The sequence below is a fragment of the Helicoverpa armigera genome, chromosome 3, assembly GCF_030705265.1.
Source record: "Helicoverpa armigera isolate CAAS_96S chromosome 3, ASM3070526v1, whole genome shotgun sequence".
In the NCBI taxonomy this organism is placed as follows: Eukaryota; Metazoa; Arthropoda; class Insecta; order Lepidoptera; family Noctuidae; genus Helicoverpa; species Helicoverpa armigera.
In genome coordinates, this window is record NC_087122.1 from 6,571,163 (window position 1) to 6,593,666 (window position 22,504).

Sequence of the window (22,504 nt, forward strand, 5' to 3'; positions counted from 1 at the left end):
GTTTTAATAGAAAATTAAATACTTGATTCATTGCGTTTAGTATGTTTATAACAAGGTGTGTGAAAACTTGCCAAGAAACATCATCAAAAAGTAACTATTTTTAACTGAGGTATGTGTATGGAACTTGGTACTTATTCAGATCTCACTTCTTTTATAGGCGAAGCATTCCCATATTATCGAACTTGGCAGCCTTTCACATTTTTGTTTTGGGTGGGTAAAAGCTTACAAGCGAGATTACACCGACCTCATATAATGTAATGTTCTGGACAGCTTATGTTAATTTGTGCTTATTTAACACCAGGAAGTACAAAAATAACTTATTTTATTAACTTATGTACACAAGATTTAAAAAATAAATTAATCTACATATGGCAAAAATTAATCAGTCAGACACTCTCTCGGCTTTGGCGTTAACATTTGGCAAACTGTTGCAACTAAATTGTTTAAAGCTTGTTCTTGGTACAGGGTGGTGCCGTCTATCGTCAGATATGGCACGAAAGCAGGAGCTACCGCGTGGGTCTCGTCTCCATATCTCTTCAGGAGATACGAACCACGGCGGCTGTGCACACATCGCCAAATGTCTTGAACGTTGACGTCGTGCTCCGCACCACACTGAAAAAGATAATGTTACAAGGTTGAGAAAAAAGAGTTTTACATTTATTTGCGTTGAATACGTCGCTTGATAACAATTATATTTGGAATATGGTTTCCAAATAGCAACCTTTTATTTTGGAAAAAGAAGCAAAAACAAAAGGCAAGTCTACCTATCCTTATTAAAACATCACTGCAATTACTACAAAACACACGGTACTACAAAATGCAGCTCTACTCGCGTGTTGTGGAAAAACCAGCACACAGATACAATAATACACGGTCCGAAGCACTCGGAATGGCACTAGACTTAAACTGGAAACAAACTAGTAGTCTTTTAAGGCAGTACCTATTTACTGGTTGTTCCGACTTGACAGAAACAACTCAGAATACACGTCATTATCTGATTTACCTGTTTTGTGAGAATTATATTTAACTAGGCAGAAACTGGTCTGAACTTATTTTAGGTCTACGCTTTGTACTGTCAATTATATCATGTTCTCGCATGTCTTGTTTGAAGGAACTGGTTTATATATTTCTAAAAGGTGTTATTAAATGATGTTGTTTGGGGACAATAGCTTTTATCGGTAACCTTTGGACTTTCCTTGAGTTTTTTTATCGTCAAACCGCAGTTTAAATGAATTTATGCACACAATATTCCTCATAGATCCCTACTAATATTATAATGCGAAAGTAAGTCTGGTTAGCACATTGGCAGTCTACAGCTTGGGAAAGTACATGAGCTACTTTTTATCAGGGTGCGGGAAGTTATTCCCTCGGGAGAAGGGTGGAACAACGACTATTTCTATATATCTCAAGTTTGTTGTCTACAATATAAGATTCTTCAGAATGCCAAAAAATACATACCCAATTGATGATGGACATCACGTGGCTGTAGCTGGTTCGATATGAGATATTTCTCATGAGGCAGGTATTGAAGGGGAGTACTTTGGTGGTGTTCTTAAGCACGTCAATGGCACATGCCTGCAATGTGTTACCGAAGCACTCAGGGACTCCATGCTGGCAGTTGAACTTGTATCCACCATTTGCACGAATAGTCTACAAATTGATAAATAAACCATGTAAATAAACCTAAGTATTAGGTAGCTAGCTGGCTAAATAGGGAATTACTAATAAAATAACACATCTCAACACCCTCCACTGGCTTAAATCATTATTGAGCTCGATAGAATTAAAAAGAAGTCAAGGCTTTCGCGGCGGATTTTCTTGAGCTCTCTTGTGACTTTCATAATTGCCTTAATTAGTCGCTCGTTTAAGGCCTAGGTAATAGAAACTTTAGCTTATAAGATTTTCTTAGGAAGCCGCTTTATGGAACTTTCATTAGCGCTTGCTAGTTTTCAGTGTGATTTTTTTTGCAGAACCTGTTATGGATCAGTTTTCATACATCAGAATAATTGTTTGTAAATGAGGATTGTTTATTCGTATTCAGACATAGCGCGCATATCGTCTGTCCTAAGACTAGGATAGTAGTGCCTATTACAAGCATCAAGCAATTTGTCTCCCTCACTTGACTATCGCACGACATGCGTGAAGGGGACATTTCAACAGGGTAAAGACTCGTAATAGACGTATATTATGTTTCCAAGTGTAATTTAGAATCGTTTAAAGCAATTTTCATAGCATAAGTTTATAATATGTATAACTCACATGTACAACTTCGTGGTTAAGTGCATGCTAAGAAGCATTTGATTTTAATAGCTGGCAGGAAGACTTATATTGAAATGGATTGCAGTTCACTTTAATCCTTGCGTTTGAAGCAATTGTAGAAGGAATTGAGTCAGTTCTTGGTAGACATAATCGCGCTTTATTGTGAGCACTTGGGTAGAAAGGATGGCATTGCTTGTTTTTAGAAAATTAACAACTGTAGTAAGTAGCTGTTCCTAGTTCGAACTACCCAAATTAGTGAAAAATGATTGCTTGAATGTGGAACAATATAATAACATAAAAGGTAATTCTGTGTACACTAACGGTAATGTCAGGTTACAAATGAACAGCTAGTTTCTAAACGACAAATACTTAATGCTTATATTTCGTGCGAAATAATGCCTAGGCAACGGCTCAGAGCGTGCTTTATATAAATTAAAAATATCACATTAACCATAATGATGCTGAAATTTCACGTACCTCGGCGTGTCCGTAGGGTATTAAATGTATGTCTAAATGTGAAGGCAGCCTTTTCAGAGCTGGCTCTAGTTGCTGCACGAAGAAGTCCACACTGAACTGACACAGAGTTTCATAGTAAACTTTGATTTCAACTTTATCCTTTACAGCGGTTGCGTTTGAAGGTACCTGAAATGTATAAAATAAGCAATTTACCATGGGATTTAATTAACAGTAAGTACTAAAATTTGATACTTCTTTAACAGTACCTACGCTCTAAATTTTAAATCGAAGCATTATACCCGGTACCTACAAAATTAATATCGTTTACTCACTAGAAAAATAAAAATGTCTAACATCCAACATTCATAATTAACTTACAGTAAAAGTTCCGTTCCAGTTTTCAATGTAGTTACTACTACTTGTGGTAGTCGAGTATCCTAAAACAATTAACGTTCATTATTTCTTTTCCTATATATATCTACAAAGTGGAATATAATTACATGTATGTAGTCGCTTACCGCTGCTTCTAGGATCACATATCGCAACTCCGAGGAATATTGCAACTAACACAATTTTGCAATCAGGCATTGTATACAGTTGAAACACGACTGAATGCTATATGTTCAGGAAAGAAAAAAGTCGGCTTGGTGACTATTGTCGTATCGCTTGTATAGCCTATGACCAATTTATTATGATAATAGGCCCATGTGATGATAATTTATCATCTTTTACTTGCCTATAAGCTGTTAAGCGTTATCTCTAGAGTTAAATGTCTTTGTCCTCATATTTTTAATGGAAACAATTACTCTTACTTCTTAATAGTTTAATGTTTAATATATTATGTCCGTATGCGTGCACTTTCGTTAATTTACGATATCGTAAATTGGTGTTAATCCTCCTTCAGATGCGATCGATCGACTCTGTTTTTTTTACTAGACCATAGTTTTGAAGAGAATTTTATTTTTATTGGATACTGATTGCGACCTATTAAAAGGAAGATATCAACAAAGTTGTAAATAATAAGGATAAATCGATAGCAATTTGAAATAAGTCTTTGCAAGCTTTCATGATAGCTACGACCCATATAAAAATCCTAGCCTTTTATTTGATTTAATCCAAATTAGGAAAATACTGTATAATTATATCTTTGAGGTGAAGAAATCGAGATAGGTAGTACCTAAGACCAATTCCATTCAATGAAAGTTTGTGAATCACCTTTAAATGTATTCGGTTTAGGTAATTTTTCTATTTAATTTGTAATTATTTCAAATAAATATTTCATACATGAGGTAATTTTATTGTAGGTTTACTCATGCAACGGGATTAGATATCATTAAGCATGCACATACTGAGTGCGTCTTAAAAACGTGGTTTCTGCAAAGAAACATTTTATATATATTCTTGAAATAAAACTCATGGTTTTCTACAAAGCTCAGTAACGTTTATTTTTATTCACTTCAGCACATTCTGGCGGCGGTGACTTAAAGGCTGCGCAAATGTCTATCATGAAGTTTTGACCGTCATTCACGACTCCATTGATTAGGATGTAGGGCACATACTTGAAGCCAACCTTCTTGCTCTCATCTCCGTAATGTTTAAGAAGCACAGTGCCTTTATAACCTTTTGCGCACTGCTTTATTGTGTCTGTTGGTATATTCATAATTCTGCCGCACTGTAAAAAGAAAACAGATGTTTATCAATGTCGTATATGACCACGTAAGTACCCTTTCCATCTGCTAAAATGTACCTCTAATCTAGAGAATGAAAGGAGACAGATGAAATTCAATAATGAATTTATTTTACAGATCCTGTTTACCTCATCAGCAGCTGCATCATCAGATCCTCTACCCTTCCGTGCTGAGTCCATCAGACAGGAGTTGAAGAAGACGGCTTTGGTATCATTCCTCAGGAAATCTATAGCACAAGCATGTAATTTGTTCCCGTAACACTCTTCTGGGCCATGCTGGCATTTAAATTCGTATTTACCGTTGCCCTTGTCTGTGGTCTGAAAAAAAAACACCTTTAAAGCACGCTGTATACCTGTAGCACCTTGATAACTATAGTATATAAAATTAGCGAATCAATACGCAGTGATAACAGTCCTTCGAAGCTATTCTACTAAAATACGTGTCTGTTTCTACCTCGGTTTGTAGGTGAATCCGCGGGAAAGAGCTAGTTGTTCTTAAAAAGTAAGAAAGAACAGTATGTCTCTACAAACCTCTAAAGAACTTCTTTCAACAACTCTTAACTATCTACGTGACACTTTGTTATTTTTTGAAGTCGCTTTCTGAACTATAATATAACTTTTCGAAAATTTATTACACGGATTTTTCTGTACGAGTATAACGGAATTGATGTTTTGTCGAACCTGTAATTTAGACCTTTTTATTTAGTCTTAATTTGGACCGGTTATATGCCTGTGGAACAGGCAAAAGAATTCTGAGTATTTCCTCCTTTGTGCAATATGCCGAACATAGAAATGAGGTTACTGAGCAAGAGTCATTCCCATTATTCTTCAATATGTGATGATGATATAGGTACTATTAGCAGGCGCGTGTTGCTGATCTTCTTATGATTATTAAAATTTTAAGTAAAAAGAGACAAACTATTCATTATTTCAACGCCTACTACATCTATATTTACATAAACATAATTACATATTTTGTTATTATCAGAAGATAAGAACTTCCTTCCGAAAATCTGGTTGTCCATATGGTATAACATAGGCAGTGTAGACCTCAATTATGTCGTCAGTGTTTATACAAATGCGCTTGAATAAACTAGAGGTCGATAGTACAGTTACTTAATTATTATTTACTTATGATAGCACTTTATTACTATGTATGATCGCACAAACATCTCTCTTTTGTCCTACCTCATAATATTTTCTATGGACGTAGATATTTTTGGTTTGGTTCTTACCTCTGCATTTCCATAAGGATAAAGGTGCAGGTTCAAGTTCGAAGCCAGTTTCTCAACTGTCGGCCTCAAATGCATCGTGTCAAATATCCTGCAATCTGGACAGAGGCACTCATAATAGAGTTTTATGTCAACTTTTTCAGTCACCGTCTCAACCTATAAAATTTTGTATGATTAGAAAAAAGCCAATAAATTATAAACTACACTACAGCAAATTTTTGAGAATGGTACCTTATCTTCCATTAAATACAAATCGTCTTTCACATCTTCCATTGACATCCCGCTGTCGAACAAATAATTCGAAAGTATTTCTGAAAATGAATTAAAACTATAGAAATTGAAACACGTGTTACTTATAAAAGTTGCACATTTACGTACCATCATCCTGAGTTCTTACTGTAAGAAATAAAAGACTAGTTATAGAGAATATAAGGTAAATAATACGCATCATTGTCATTAATGTAAATCACGATACAATGAATGCGTATGCGTACAAAGCGGTGCCCCGGATCAGGCGGCCCGAGTCGCACTGACTACGATAACGCGACATCAGTATGCCATTTGTTATATTTACGTTTCTTTACAGTTTACCGTAGAACTCGTTCACACTATAATTGTGCTTGTATTATGTTTAATTTTAAAACACTGATTTTCGAGTAAAATCTGCATGTGTATTGTGCATCGAATTTGAAATATAATATTAGTACAATATGTATTAGGGCACTTTCTGATAGATTTTCTTTTTCGACAACCGTTAAATGTAGCGCTTACAGCTGTGCATGTTACGTCATAAACTTTATCGATATTGTAAACGTATTTTTATACGATTTAAAATACAATATTTCCTTATATAGATTCGGGGCATGTGTACTAAATCAATAAAACTTCGTCGCTATAAAATGCCATGAAAACGGTGAGATCATTACAGTACCCTAACACTATAAACCTTTTCGATTTAAAATGCACACAGTGTGCTACTGAAGATTAACTGCTATAAAACAGTAGTGTTATCGTCTCGTCATCTTGCACTGTGTTATGGTTTATCACACTTCTTTTTTGATAGATTATACGGAACAGTATGTTTGTATCAAACCAAAAAAACGAATTCTCATTCAAGAATACACTGAAAAAAGGCTGTTTACAAAGTTGCTGCGTGATTTCGCCTTTTCATGGTGTGGACGCTGCCTATTTTCAGAACCAACTTAAATTAATATCCTGAACACTATGAAAGAAATGTAAAACGTTCACATATCTGTGACCATTTTCACGACATAGTTGCATAATACTGATAAAATACCGAAAATACAAACCAGCAACGCGGCACAAACATTTGTAACATGACCATCAAATATTTAAGCATGGAATAAAACAAATTCAATTTTACCGGACTTAACGAAGGATTAATGAGAATAAAAAGATTGTAAGCGAGAGGATTAAATTTTCACGTAGTTATCAGACGGGAGGTTCTGTTGCAATTAGCTGTGTGTTTGCAGTGCGGGGTCACCCGGCAACTGCTCTCGTTCGCATTTTATTTGATGAACGGACGATGCCATCCGCTGTTCGTTTGCACAACAGCCAAATTTCATCTCGCTGCACAGTGTCCATTTCATTCCGTTTCTAAAACTGAACGAACACCTGACGCTGATGGAAAACTTGCAAAAATTGCTATTTTTTTTCGGATTTTCTCTATTATTTGTAGTCCGTCACAGTTAGAACGAGTTTCGAGTTCTAAGTTAGGAATTAGAAAAAATACATAATTGAAATAACGAGAATTTAAATCAAATCACGAATCTTAAAAAAGCAACGTACAAACTTCGTTATAAATTGCGCTCAGTATACGAAAAAGAAAGCTTACTTGTGTCTAGATAAATATGAACGTATAAGAAGTTTCGTCGTCATATGAGCGTCTGAAGGGCAGACGGGAGTGCAGTCTGCAGTCTGGCACAATAGCATCGTGGCTAGCTGTCGGGGCTTTGTTACCTTACCTCACATATTACTTTTGCTTCGTACTTTAGAGAAAATTGAATTGTAACATAGTTTCACGAACGAATGCAGTCTGCACAAAGAGACGGATGTTCTTGATGACTGAAAAGATTTAAGCTTCTTTTCAGTTTATAACTTTATGTCATTATCTATGAAGAGTTTCGGACGTACCAAGCCAAGTTTGTTTTTGATGGATTTATTGGTCGTATTAATTTTTTGTAGTTCCTGTTTGACATTCTAACACCTGTAGAAACAATTGCACCCTACTTCCGAAATCCTACAATGTTATTTTGAAAAGGTGTAGCTATAACATGTTCATCATTTCAGCAACTTTATTCTTTCCGCTAGGCGCATTCATAGACGCACAATTCAGTTATGGGCACAATGCATAGTAGGTATATCTGTTTTGTAAATTATATCTTAGTATTTAAGATAGAAGATAACATGCAAATGTCGAAGAAAACTCTATCTTTTACAGGGATCATGCTCTATATCTATGTAAACAGATAGTTACCATGTTGAATATTCATTAGAGTTTAAATTATAGTTATGTCTGTATGCAGATAGTTATGGCTTAAACAATTTTTCCGAGGGGTAGTAATAGTTGCGTCGGCGCTTCATCCCCGTCTAGCGTCGCGCCGCTTCGCTTCCTATTTGCCTTTAATGAGATTTCTCTCCAGACCCTCCTCGCTGATTACAAACTGGCTAATAACACCATTTAACATCTCATTGGATGCATATAAATGCAGATTAACGTTACACGCGAATTTATTTTATCTTTGTGTTGGTGTTGAAATGACTGTTAGGCAAAGTTTAGGTAATTTAGAAAATTGTATTCTTTTGAGGGAAATTTATTAAATCTTACAAGGTATTATTTCCCTTTGTTCTGTTTCCTTTTCTTAATCTTCAATTAAAGGCCTGCGGGTAATAGCGCATTTTATAATAATCCTGTCGATGGTTTATGCGACGCTGCTGCAAAGTTTTTGAATCGTATATTTAACTTAGAAGCGCGGTAGGTTTTCAGTAAGCTCCTAGCTCCCAGGATGGCGGTGGCGATTCAACAAGTTCAACTTAATAAAAACTCAGACGGGACTCCAGTCCGGAAGCCTTCGTCTATCGGATGCTTTATATATTTTCTTTCTACCTCAATTTCAAACCCCAAGAATTTTCATTTGAACTAGAACGTAGCACGGTGAAATAAAGTTTATTTACTTTCCAATAATTTCGCTATTTAACTCTTAAATTCGCAGTTTATGTTTACAGTTATATTTACGCAAAACCCTTTAAAATCTAGTTTCAAAGATATCCGCATTAAGATGAAAAGAAAGAAAATGGATGAAAAAAAAAGAGCACATTGATAGTATATAGTGAAAAGCTCGTCAGGCAGGTGGTCGGCGCTCGAGCCGTTTATTTATCTGCACTGAAATGAAAAATTGAAGTGAATGTTGTTGCGTTGAAACTCGACTCACTTTAATACGTAGCTATATTTCTGAGAGACGGAGTTATCGTTTTTCTGTTGAATGTAGTTTGGAGTGATGTGGAAGTTGCAAACATAAGTCTTATATCGCAACAGCTCGACTTTACTATATTCCGAATCAATGTGAAGCTAAAGCAACTTTCATTGTTCAGACACTACTAACTATTTTGAATGAGTGTGTGTAATGATGTAATTATAACGCGATATATTTTTACGCTTTTACCCAGTTTTCCAGCAGGTGATGGTTCTCACGCTATCCTGACATTAATGTCTCGTTGGGAGGGGTTCCCTATCCACGTTAAATATTAATATGGATCGGCCGGCTACCTTCGAGGTATTGACGGAGGTACCTACACATACAATATGCCTCCTGTATATTTTTGCTTCACTTTACTTTGTTATGTACAGTGTAGATACATGTATAAACGAATACATATCTGAACACACGGAGAACCTACAATGGTTAAAAATGTATTTTTTAAGCCTCGAGTAAATTACAAAGTTACTTACGGCTAATAAGTCAACTAGGAGGATTGTAATGTGCATAAAGAATTGTTGATAAGTAGGTAACAATTGTTTACAAACGAGCACGAGGTCATAATAAATTGGAACAACAGCTATTCAGGTTACAAAGTTGAATAAAATACTTCAACCTTCTGCCTGAAGCGTTATAAATTGATTTTAGTTCTAGTCTATGCACCTAATATTGGTACAGGGTCGGTACTTATGCACTTTAAAAAATGTGGAGTATTTAAATTGTTAGGTAAAAATTGTAAGATCAACGATCGCTTGTCACTTCGAAGGCGAGATCTGTGTCAACTATTTGTCCAATCATCCAATAAGGCTCTGCAGTAGCCATCTTCAGTGTCTGACTGTTGCCCACTGAAGCAAAACAATTTCATGCTAAAATAACTTATTACTTCCATCTTCATCATTATATGCATTCAAATAATTATGATAAGCGAATATTTGAATAACTGCAGGCTTTTTCGCGGAATAAACTGTGCCAACATAGTTTTCGCTCGGCCCCATTTCATTCCATTCTCTCCGGGGTATCTGAGTCAGGGCAAACATTGCGCTCTCCAGCCTTTGTTTCAACCGTTACTATCGGAGTTCATTTATGACCCTTATCTTTCGCACACAGGAATAGGTAGCTCAACTAGTTACAAAATCTTTTTATTTCTCTATTGGCATTGTGTTCGGTATCTTCGTGTTATTTATACCATTCGTAGAACGCTACTGGATCGTGTCCAGTATTACTTACGCATTTTATTGATCTCATGCATTTCCAATGGATGTGTAATCATGTGTTCCATAACGGTAGAGTGCTAGAATAATAGGACAAGTTCGCTACATATGTATATTCAATAAATGACAAATGTTTTTGTTTTAAAGATGCTCATAGGTATCATTCATCATTTAAAAACCATCATCTAAAAATGTACATTGGTAAACGCTAAGCTATGCTAAATATTCCTCAATATTACAAATACTATAATGAGTGATATTATTCTATATGTTTAAACAATAAAACAAATTGAAACGTAACATTAAAATGTTACAAGAGTAAATCCGAAATCTCAGGTATATTAACCGAGAGCGAGTAAATATAAAATGCGCTTCTGCCAACCTCTCAACTAATGAGATTTATTTTCAATTAGAAGCGGGCCGAGGGCCGATCGCAGCCGCCTTTAATGACATGATTTACATCCAGTCTTATTTACGCCCACTGAGTACCCGGATAATGAAATGGAAACAGAAATTCTACTTGATGAATATACGAGTACATCCGTTACCCAGGTGTTTCACGATACATTTCAATTTATGCGTGGGGTAGGGTGGTAGCCAATGAACCGCGTGTACACTATGAACCATAGTACCTACCGGCCATACCTAACGTTGCTAGCTCGCGCAAAAATGATGTCGAGACTCCCTTGCCACGTCAAGAAGTTTGGTCTATTCGCCCGCCGTGGGTCTGTCGCGATATACTCACCTGTGAGCCGCGTTTTAGTCTTCTACTCAAGCAAAAACGACAAAAAAAGGTGAGTTTCTTTTTGTTGTTACTTTAATAATCTAATTCTTACTTAATTATGTGTGAATTGTATGTGTAATGTAGATCATTAGGCTTGTCTGAGACTATTTTTTGGAATTATTTCTCAACGGTTTTTGTATAAAACATGACCTAACATTTCCTAAGAGGGGGTGGGTACGCTGTGAGCCATTTATCCTGGGTAAGCAATGAACCACGGTTCATTGTGTATTGTGTACCACATCTTAGTGCTTTGTATGATATATGAACAGGTGGGCAGTATTATTAGACAGTTAACCTCTAAGTGTTAATGTGAGTACCTATAATTAATTACCATTATTCGTCTATTTCAGCATGGGGCGAAACACGGTAGGGAGGAAAGCACGTAAAAAAGGGTATCACATCACGGAAGCTACACAAAGAGGTAAAGAAAAAACACTTGTCGGGATTAAGCATTCGAAAAGCAGCAAAAACTGCAACCTTCTCTATCCAGTATTGCGACAGACGAAGTGTTTGTGCGAGTCACAAACAAAGTACAGGAACAATCCAGCTTGTAGACTAGAGCCCCATTATGATGCAAGTAAATTTTTTACTGCCCAACATGAAGACAGCATAAAGAAATGTTGATTGTTACAATTTGTGATTTGGACAATAAAAAAACATAAGTCTGAATGTGATAAAAACACGTCGACTTTATAATGCTAAGAGCATTTTAATTAATATAAATATACAAGTACAAAATGTTTTTTCTTTTTTCCCGGAAAGAATTTGTGCGTAACTTTTAAGATGTTCATAATTATTGTTAAAAATTAAGTCTTAAGGCTGATTTTTTGGTTCTTATATGTATGTATAACCCGAAACTTAATAATTATAAAAAGTTATAAATAGTGTATTTATTTTTCTTTAAAACAAATAATAATGTTTTTTTTATATTACCGTGATTCATTGTGTACCACATGGTTCATTTAGTACCACCCCCCCGGTTCTTTGTGTACCCCTAGGAGTACGCTATGAACCATTTCTCATGTTTTAAAAAAACATGTATGAATTAGGCAACAGCAAATGTTTTCCACTTATTTCAATGCAATTTGGCAGCTTACTAAATAACCTATCATTTGAGACAAAAATATTTTCTTAGACTGTAAAAACGAGCGCGCTAGAGATCTCCAAACTTTTGGTGGTTCATTGGCTACCACCCTACCCTGCCCAAAACAGTACTCAATACCAACTACAACTATTGATACAGAAATTATGTGAAACATTATTGTTAAATATATGCTCCAAATGATTTTATGCGATGAAACGATATTGTGTAAATGCCGATCACGTACGTAGAGAACATTTTATACGAAGCTATTCATGACGTCCCGAGGAGGGATTTCTGGATTGGATTAGCATTCTTATTCAAGTGGGTGATGTAAGGAAGATTGTAGATGTTCACAATACGTCGTAGATTTATTCAATCTTTGATAATAAATTGTTAATCATAATCTGCCTGGCTGCCATCCTCCCGGATGCAGCTGAGTATCAGTGATTTACATGGAGCGAATGACCAATGAAGGAATGCCTAAAACTGACCTCCTTAATTCTGGGCTACATAGGCCGCTCGGTACGCAGACTGGTTGCCAGACTTTCTGGCTTCGCACTACCCGTTACGAATACCAAAGATGTACACATGACAGTCGGAATCCGCCATTTAACGTGCCAATACAATGATAATAATACCCAACAAATCTAGGTTCTATGACTAGGTAGTAACTCGATCTGTATTCCGCAGAAATGTCAATTTGATGCCAATCATTTCGCGGTCTGGTAAAACAATTTACATAGAAATTCCCTTAGAGTATATACTCAAGCCTGACTGATTACATTTGGGAATGCCGGTGGTGGAATCGAGACATATTTGTTCGTCTATGTAGATTAGTCGCGTACATAAAAACAGCATTTGTGTTTCACGATGTTTCCTCATTCGCACATATTTTTCCCGAATAAGTAAATGCTAGCAAGAAGCATCTATGTTGTAGTTGATGAAATATGTATGTATTAGTTTATTATGTACGAGGGATCACCGACATTTTTTCGGCAATTTACTGCTCGTGGCAGATATGAAGGCAATATATCTGCGCTATCTGTGTGGGGCGCTGAGATTGCATGACTTTTATTAGAATAAACATACTCCCCTAACGTTAGAAATTGAGAATTTGTTACAAACGATTCGGGTAAATCTTGAAATTGATATTTGCGATGCGAGTACCAATTTGAGATTTCAGATTATGATAAAAATGGTCTGTGAAATGTGATAGTGATTACAACACTGCTTTGAGCAAGTTCTGTGGAATACTGGTCTACTGTTACCAGGTTATAAATCAAAATTGCAAGTTACACAATTCTGATTTGATACTATCATCTGAAGCCTTGCTGAGCTAACGAACACGTTAAGCTAGAAAAAGCTCTTAACATTTGGCTTGTGTAATAGCGTGAGTGTAGTAGTAAGATATGGTGTCATAATAATTTTGTAGTACTTTTATAACCTAATCAACATTAATGTAGCAATTCTCGTTACTATGTCAGTAATATTTTCCTAAATAACTGTTTCATAAAGTTTCCCCAAGCGGTGAGCAATCCATTATGTAAAATCCTTCTTTATCGAGTACTTGCTGCGCCCTTTACGCACAGACAAACAAATTGTGCTGTTTGTTAAAACCTTTTTGGTTATAAATAGCCAACCACCATAAAATGCTAACTCCCAATTAAAATATTTCACTCAGAACTCTCGTTATCAACCAAGTAAACTTTTAAGCTCTGTAACTGTATAACTCTTCAGCCTGTGAAACTTATACATAGGTATCTGTAGATATTGTCGGGAGCACTTGAATTTTTCATGAGTTATCAAAGGCCTCGGGGCTAGCACACCTCGGCAGAGAGTCTGTCTCGCCCAACAGCGAGCGAAAAAAAAATTGTCTCTGTTTTATGACTATTTTCGCCCCCATAAGGAAGGGTGTGCGTAACTAACACAACGAAATGTTTACGCGTACAAATGAAAGAGGTCGATGAACCGAACAGTTTTCAGCAACTGTATTTTTAGTTGGGTAACAAAATGTATTCATAAATAGTGAATTCAATGCTGCAAATGCTCATGTGGAATGATTCAATGAAGGACATGAGAGGATAGATTATTTTTGCAGTGAATCTATAGTTTTAATAATTGTAACATAATGAATTTGTTAAAGTTGATATTATAAATTAAATAACTGTGATTTACTAGTTGTATTGTGCCATGCTAATCACTATTTAATAATATGTATAAAAGTAAAACATAAATGTACAAATTACTCAATTAGATCGGATTATTAGCTTCAAACAAAAACATTTATAAATTAGAATGATTAATTAGGCTTACAATATAAACATTGATATTATTATTATTCATAACCATTTCATAATATCATATAGCTATAATCTATACTTACGCGTAACAATCGTTTTGAAAAAAACCTTAGAGCGTGGGTTGCAAGCTCCCCTAGGATTCAATTTCCCCACCGTAATACTAAACATACATTTACGTAATTTGTTCACATCACTTTCCCATGAGCTCAGAAAGTGTTTAAATTGCCGTTTGAGAAATTACATGGGTTTTCCTGAGTATTACGTATTATTATTTGTTGCTGGCTCCCCAAAGTACATAGCATTTAAGCTCCAAAGGTAGGCAGAGTCGTAATTTATAGTGTCAGTTACACCGCATTCATCATAATTAGAGTATAGTTCCATGTATCCCATTCAATTATATGGTGGATCTATACGTGTAAGTTTGTCATTAAAACTTTGATTTTCTTTGAAAGTTTAGTTCATATGTTCGAAAAAAGCTGAACCTGTAAAAAGATGTTTAACAAAATTGGAAAAGTGAAACTAAAAACAACTTTTTTCAACTTGTAACTTCCACGAAAATATTTCTATGTATGAAATACAAGATACTTTTAAACAACAAACTACAAAAACTAAAAAGTGGTCCCGAACCGAATAGAATCCGACCTTTCATAGATTCGAAAGTCTGTAAAAAAATACAGTTATTTTGAACTTTTAACAGCGCAGCAGGATTAAGGAATAATTGGGAACATAAAATGCGGCTTTTAATAATGATATTCAGCGAGAACAGTGAATGATTTGATGCTGCAGTGGTTGGACGGTGCGCCCTCGCCGCCCTGCGTCGACGGCGGGCGGAGACGCCACTCGGGACACCATATACTCAGACCTAAAACTTAGGACATTACCTACAATCAAAATCGCGTTTTAACTATGTATTTCTATGTAAGCTGTATCGTTTAATAAATGGGACAGGAAAAAAATATAGCCACAGTAATTTATGTTTTGAAATTATTATTCGTTAACCACCTACTGTGAGTCATGCTTATTATTACTGGATTGTTAACATAAATAGACAAATAGGTATGTGTATTTTTTTTAATTCTATGTTACGGGCTTTACACAAATATTGATATCTATCTTATTTATTCGTAATGTTCATTAAACGCAATTATTTCATTTTTATGATCTGAAAAGCTTAATCCTGCAAAATAGAAAAAGTGGTGTCCCTACTCACTAGTCATATTGGGAGGACGAGCGAAGCGGACGAAGTCCTACGCCGCCAGGTCGACACACTCCGCAGAGCGACGGAGCGCCAATGTCGCAGGGTTGTTCAATTCCTAAGGGTCGATTACCTTTGCATAACCACATTAACTACATCGCACCAGTGCATGTCGCATTGCTTTAATCTGTTTATTTATCGCTCAGACATGATAAAAAATCTCACATTATACGAAAAAACATCGTAAAATATTCAAGCTTTCTCTCCAATCTTATAAATGGTGCAATTTTCAGATAAATCTAGCCTTATTAGGCACGTTCGCAGAGAGGAGATTGAACTTTCTATTGACCCATATATGACCTAAGCCTCTATTTTCTCTGAGGCCTAATCTGTACGATTTAATTTCGTCTCACAAATGACTCCGTTGGGTGCGTACATTGACATTGTAAATATGTACTGTTTGAAATATCACCACGGGGTTTTTGTGATATAAATCTGAATATGTATCTAATTGAAATTAGTAAGTACATATGTCTTAAACAACATGACCTATTTCTTCAATATGACTCTATTTATTTCGGTAGTTGTTCCTATATCTTGTATCGTTTTTGACTGTACTTATTTAGGTAAAGTACATACATAACCCAAAGGATGTCTTCCTGAAAAATTCTGCTACCTTGATTTCGATTTAGATATAAGTAAGTAAAAAATATTCATGTTATTTGATACATCAGTCTGAGAAGATTTTCAGTCTTGTATGATAAAACCAGTGAAGTGTGGGCTTTTCCATTATCTGTCCGTCGGTTCTCATATTCACGTCGGCACTGTTGTTCGTGTCACCGGCAGCCTTGACCGCGGTGAAGCTTTTATTTCACTTAATAGAGCTCACACGTGGGGACGTATCTGGGCACATACATGGCTGAAAATTCACATACCTACTGAATGTAGTTTAGTATTAATGGGTAGAGTATGTAAGAGAGTATGTAAATAGTAATAATACATACTTGGGAAATGATGATGTAAGAATGGGCTCAGGAGATGATGATGTAAGAAAGTAAATATGAGGTAGCATATAATAGAGTAGGTACATAAAAGAGTTCATAGGGGTTGTACATAAACAAGTGTATAAGGGAGTTAATAAGTAGTCTAAACATAAGGAGGAATGCTTAGAAGGTACATAAAAAAAAGAAGTGTGACGTCACAAGTAAATTTTGGTTGTGGGCCCACAGTGCCCACTACGGCAGATCCACCACTGCTCACATGTGTGCCGTACGTTGAACTCCAAAAAGTCTTTAATGTAAGCTATCTCTTTCATGTAGGTGCAGTTTGAAAGACGTGCTGAAACTCGCTATATTAAAACTGAGGCTCTGATGATGAGGTCGCTTCGTACTTATTAATGCAACGTGCTCGCCAGACGTGGAACTACTTACGACGGACAGAAAATACTTATTAGGTAACGGGTTCATTGTAAAGTTGCTTCTTGACTTGAACTTTTTAATAAAATAATCAAAATGGAATAACTTGTTTTGATTAGGTATCTACCAAAGCGGGATTGACAAGTATCTACGGATTACCAATACCCCTGTAGAACCCCCATTGATCGAGAGGATTTATATTGATTTGATATCTATATTTCATACTGTCTTAAAATACTGAGTCGCAAACATCATACTTCTGCTGGTCCCGTCACGACGTATGAAAGAGGTAAACACTTACCTATATTATTCCTCGACTCTCTGGTTTTGTTTTTGTGAAAAGCAAAGCCTCGAGATGGATAACAACCACATTACAGGTTAGGTACACTGTCTTCTGCTTTATTACACTTGACGACCCAAGGGAGGCAATGGAGTTGTCTATTACTCTACCTGGGGACCATACGACTAATAGCAACTCGGTTTGTGTTCGGTCTGATTGTGTAATCATGGTGTTTAATTATTCAAGCGTTTCCAGGGTCTTAATATAAACAGATGTAAGTGAGTTGGTGGCAGCGAACGATTCTAGAGGTGAGCACTGAGCCCTGGTTGATTATTAACCAGCTTTAATAATTATGTCGTTGTGTGTGCCGACCCACGCGTGATACACGCGACCTATTAATACAATAAAAGGTTTTAAGGCTTACGAACGAGGAAAATAAGTGAGCATTTGATATTCCTTTGTATTATTAGGTACCATTACATGTAGAGACACTTTCCATTGTTGTCTCGAAACCTAAAAGAGTCCATTAGTGCATCCACTCCAGAAGTGTTGTTCAATTTGAATATTTTAAGTAGAGAAGTGGAATAATCATATGAAATCACAACAAAAACGGTCAGTTTTAGCATAAGCTTACGTTGCACTCGCATTAGTCAAACAGTAGACTAGTTTTTCAATTAGTTTCGAAGTTGCATTAGGGGAATGTGCAAATTACGAAGCAGCACATTTTCGCATTAAACAAGATTAATAGTTGCGAGTGTCCCGGGAGAAATAATAAGAAAAACGTTCACATGGCGAGCGAGGCGCCGAGAGCGCTAATCCGAGGCCGCCGAGAAACAATTCATTTATTTACTGGAAAATACAATTTGCCCCAGCCTCACTCGATAATCATTAATGAGGCCTCTACTAATTAATCAAGTAATTAGGTACGACTGAGAATATGTCTATCGGTCCTTATTGCTTCTACTAAATCGTGATATTTATATTGATAAAAAAATATTTTCGTGAGCAAAGCTGGCTTTCATGTATCATTTAGGTACTCGATATTTAGCCAACGGTAACTAAGCTTGTAGTATCATCGTCATATTTTCAAATATCTTATGTTTTCTTGTTCACTGCTTCAGAAATAAATCATGTATTTCAGAGCAATTTATTGGTTCTACGTAAGCGACTTATTTGATATTTCCTGTTTCAAGTGCGCCTTCAGTGCAAGCATCGAAGAGTATTCATAATATTTCATGCGGCGGAAATTGGAAAATGTTCAACTTTGTAATAGTATGAACGCTTTCCTATGTAAGTTCATTCAGTACCGTAATAGATGCGTACTTAATCCTTGTCAGTCATTATTAGAGAGTTTTAGATAAGTAATACGTTTTTAATGCTTTGTTTGTATTTAAAATGTACACACTATACAAACCTTAGTAGAGACTTTCGTCTAGTAGGTACTTTGTTGAGATAGTGTATAAAATTGTTCAAAATCCAGTAAGTTGATTCCAAGTAAAACCTGCTGAATCCTCATTTTCGCAACATTATGCCGACAACCAGATGCAGATGTGTTCTATCATTCCGCCATCTTTCGACTTATTTTCCTATTTGTTGTCTTGTTGTGCAGAAAATGAACGGCAAACGTAGAATTATTTATTCGGTATTTTAAGTTTAGCTTTTATAAAATGGGTAATAAAGCGCGTCATTTGTTTTATATAAAGGTTAATACATAGCAAAAAATACCTTTCCATTTAATATGTGATGGCCATTCCTTTACATTTCAAAGAATCACGTAGTTATAGAGAAGAACAAGGTTAAAACAATAAAACTACAAAGTGTTAATGGCTGCCTCATCCTTTGAACATAATAACCCGTTAATTGGAAAAGTGAAGTCCTCTGATATTTTTTCTAAGAAACGTTATTAAAAACCCGCTTCCAGGTAGCTTCTATTGTCAGCTGCATGCACTTACTCCAAAGAGAATCTCATTGCTCTTATCTGAGCCAAAGGCGAAGTGAAATAAGCAAGAAAGAAGGGCAGACACAAAGTAAGTAGGTGGGTAATTGGCGAAAGACTAGTGGATGCTGGAGAGTTCATGCGGAAATAAACTTGCAGCTGGCCATGAGCCGTAATTAAATAAGTTCAGACGGAACTGCAATTAATTAACCTATTGAATAAGGCCTGATAAGGAGGCTTATCCACTTACGTAATTAGCAATGCTCACAATACGATGACAAATTAAGCTTTAAACCAATTACATCTTACTTCGCTTCAAACGCGTCTTTTTGTCATCTTTTATGTTTTCCACAAAGAATTATGGTTAATGACCCGTTATTCTTTAATCCTATCAGAACATATTATAATAATCGTTAAATCCCTAAACTCATTAATGATTTTCCTCGCATTCAATTGAAAAGTAATAAAGCCGTAATCAGTACACGGAATATGATTAAATACGGTGCCGTGGCAATTAGTCATGATCTGCATGATATTCACATTAGCACGTATTATTAGATTATAGGCGTCATTATTAACAATGGATTTCACCACGTGAAATTACTGTTGTACTCTCCTATAAATAGGTAAGTTACTATATTGCAGCCCCGGATCTAGGGGGGGGCAAGCCGGGGCCTGTGCCCCGGGCGGCAAATTCAGGGGGCGGCAAAATCAGGCGGCTGCCAAATTCACAGACCAATGGATAACTCATCATTTATTCAATTTTGACCACGGTATACGTAAATAAAAATAGCACAATTTCATTGCCATATCAACTTGACCGATACCCTGAGCGCGGAGTAACACAAGCTGCATGACTGCACGAACATTTATTATTCACGAGGCGAAGTTTTAGCAAACTAAAATTGATTAAAAATGATTTGCGATCATCTATGAGCCAGGAATATCGCATATTTATTTTTATTTTAAATCCTAAATTACAGATTACTGTAATAGTTACCTACAGCGCCATCTTAACCTATGGTACAAGGTGTGCGAATAACCCAGGCGCCTCGGTCTCAGGGGCGCCGCGGGACGCCCCACCACCACGAATTTCGATGAAATTACACCCGTTTGATAAGGAAGTTCCACATTGTATCACGACACTGACAGGCAAAGTTCCTAAAAAATGCGCCTTCGCTTTGTTTGATTGATCATTTTCATAATTTTTTACTTTTAACATCCTCCTACGAAGTGAAAAAATTCTCGCTCGCTACGCTCGCGGTTAAATGACGATGTTTGTACTGTTTTTCTGATTGTTTATTATTTTTATTGACTCGGTCGTCGGTCATTGATTCGGTCACGGATCACGTTTTTTATACATAATTCCCAGTTTAATTTGTGAGTCTTCATACAAATAATTTAAAAAAGTTTGCTTTACAGTGTACTTGATCAGATAATTTTGTGTCGTAGGCTCAAAAAATTTCGCGCTCGCTTCGCTCGCGAAATATTATACATCATCATCATCATCATCACTGCTGAACATAGGCCTCCCCCTTAGATCTCCACAGCTACCTGTTGGAGGTGACCTGCATCCAGCGTCTTCCGGCGACCTTTATATTATACATGCATTGCCTTAATAACTTCATAAGTCCACGCTGTCTTACCTTTTATAAGTCAAATGAAAGAAACATATTTTTATGGAGTCCTCAAAAACAAGAGTTTGCGCTTCCGACTGCTTGTTACTTTACAGCGCTTTTTAAAACATATTAACTTTTGTGTAAAAAAAATGAAAAATTTGCGCGCTCGCTTCGCTTGCGCTACTTTTTACAATTGCCTTGGTCTGTCTCGACTTTCATAACTTAAACCTGGCCAACAGTTTGAGCCTACAATGAATTGGACACATTTTTTAAAGTCCTTTTACCTACCAAAAAAGTGCACTTCATTCGAACGTTCTTATTTATATTCCTTGTAACTACTCTAAGTACTTCAATACATAGTTGGCGCTTGGGTGATGATTGCACCCAGGCGCTACGTGAGCTAGAGACGGCCCTGCCTGTCTACATATTCATAGCTAATATTATATGGATGATGAAGGTGAAAATAAACATAAGTAGGTAGGCGGGGCGGCATTTTTCAGATTTTGCCCCGCCTAATAAAAATTGAAGATCCGGGGCTGCTATATTGTAAAAGGTTTGTACACATTTATGTTATAAGCATGTGAAAAGGAACATGGATCATTTAGATACATAATTAGATAGATTAAAATATATAGTTTTACGTATTACTAAGAAGTATGTAGGTACTCGAGAGATTTCTTAGTTGTTGTTGTTATAAAAAAATTGTTAGTACATGTCTACTCACCCGTATTCGGCCCATAAAGGTAGTTGAGATTTAACTTGAAACCGGATCAAGCAAACTTAAACTAGCAATTTAACTTTAACCCCTTATCATGGTTACAATGCTTTGTGTTTCATTTTTCTTTTCAACGGTGACTGCATGTGGTATCATTGTAGAGGTAGTAAGTATAATAATTACTATCTACTCACAATGTAACTATCGTGTCAGATACAAACATTTTTAAATGAAAGAAATTGGGTGGTTGACTAGTTAGACACCGTGTTACGTTGGCTAAGTAAGTAGGCTACGTCAGTTTTTTGTTGCTGCGGAGCATTTACAAGAACACGATCTTCAAACACACTTGTTATGGCATTTTTTATGCTACAGAATATGGGAGATGACAGGCTCGTGGCCCGCGGGCTGCGGTCTCAGAGCTCTCCGACCATTGGCCGCTCCGCCGCACATTTCCGACCTATCCACACAATTTGCCTGCGCCTAGATTGAATAGCTTCCGACCGGCAGCCCGTGTGAAGCCTTTTCACTACACAGAATAAACTCGGATTCACGCCGCAATAAAATCTTATCTAAACTTTTATGGACAAGTTAAAGGACTTTGTGATTTATGTTCTTCTAATAACTTAATTGTTTAAGCTTTAAAGCCAAAATAAGTTTATAATAGTAGTAGTTAAGTAACACAAAGAAGCGCATAACATTGTTAGGTACTTCATTACTTACATTTCCTAGACAAAGAAAACTTTTCTTGAAAATGAGTTACATAATAAAACAAGTTCAGAAATTGCTGCTTAAGGAAAAGCAGACAGATTTTATACCTTCACGGAAAGGTGCGGA

The 22,504-nt window shown here is 36.2% G+C and overlaps 2 protein-coding genes across 2 annotated transcripts; both read right to left on the minus strand.

Moving 5' to 3' along the window:
• Window positions 1–304: 304 nt before the first annotated feature.
• Window positions 305–3,388, minus strand: LOC110374088 (gamma-interferon-inducible lysosomal thiol reductase). The gene is made up of 5 exons (XM_021331661.3): window positions 3,234–3,388; window positions 3,094–3,152; window positions 2,737–2,901; window positions 1,459–1,650; window positions 305–612 (listed from the first exon to the last, which is right to left on the minus strand). The coding sequence occupies exons 1-5, from the start codon at window positions 3,301–3,303 to the stop codon at window positions 379–381; spliced, it is 720 nt and encodes a 239-aa protein (XP_021187336.3). The 5' UTR covers window positions 3,304–3,388; the 3' UTR covers window positions 305–378.
• Window positions 3,389–4,134: 746 nt separating this feature from the next.
• On the minus strand, window positions 4,135–6,181 carry LOC110374110 (gamma-interferon-inducible lysosomal thiol reductase). Its single transcript, XM_021331694.3, has 5 exons — window positions 6,013–6,181; window positions 5,866–5,945; window positions 5,638–5,790; window positions 4,532–4,720; window positions 4,135–4,387 (listed from the first exon to the last, which is right to left on the minus strand). Exons 1-5 carry the CDS (start codon window positions 6,089–6,091, stop codon window positions 4,148–4,150), a joined length of 741 nt encoding a protein of 246 aa, XP_021187369.3. The 5' UTR covers window positions 6,092–6,181; the 3' UTR covers window positions 4,135–4,147.
• Window positions 6,182–22,504: the final 16,323 nt, after the last annotated feature.

Excerpts from the sequence above, each read along its gene's own strand:
- LOC110374088 (XM_021331661.3), bottom strand. The coding sequence starts at position 3,303 with ATGCCTGATTGCAAAATTGTGTTAGTTGCAATATTCCTCGGAGTTGCG. Across the intron at positions 3,153-3,233 it reads ATGTGATCCTAGAAGCAGCG|GATACTCGACTACCACAAGT; the intron begins GTAAGCGACTAC and ends TAATTGTTTTAG. Across the intron at positions 1,651-2,736 it reads TACCCTACGGACACGCCGAG|ACTATTCGTGCAAATGGTGG; the intron begins GTACGTGAAATT and ends ATCAATTTGTAG.
- LOC110374110 (XM_021331694.3), bottom strand. The coding sequence starts at position 6,091 with ATGACAATGATGCGTATTATTTACCTTATATTCTCTATAACTAGTCTT. Across the intron at positions 5,946-6,012 it reads AGTAAGAACTCAGGATGATG|AAATACTTTCGAATTATTTG; the intron begins GTACGTAAATGT and ends ATTCATTTTCAG. Across the intron at positions 4,721-5,637 it reads ATCCTTATGGAAATGCAGAG|ACCACAGACAAGGGCAACGG; the intron begins GTAAGAACCAAA and ends TTTTTTTTTCAG.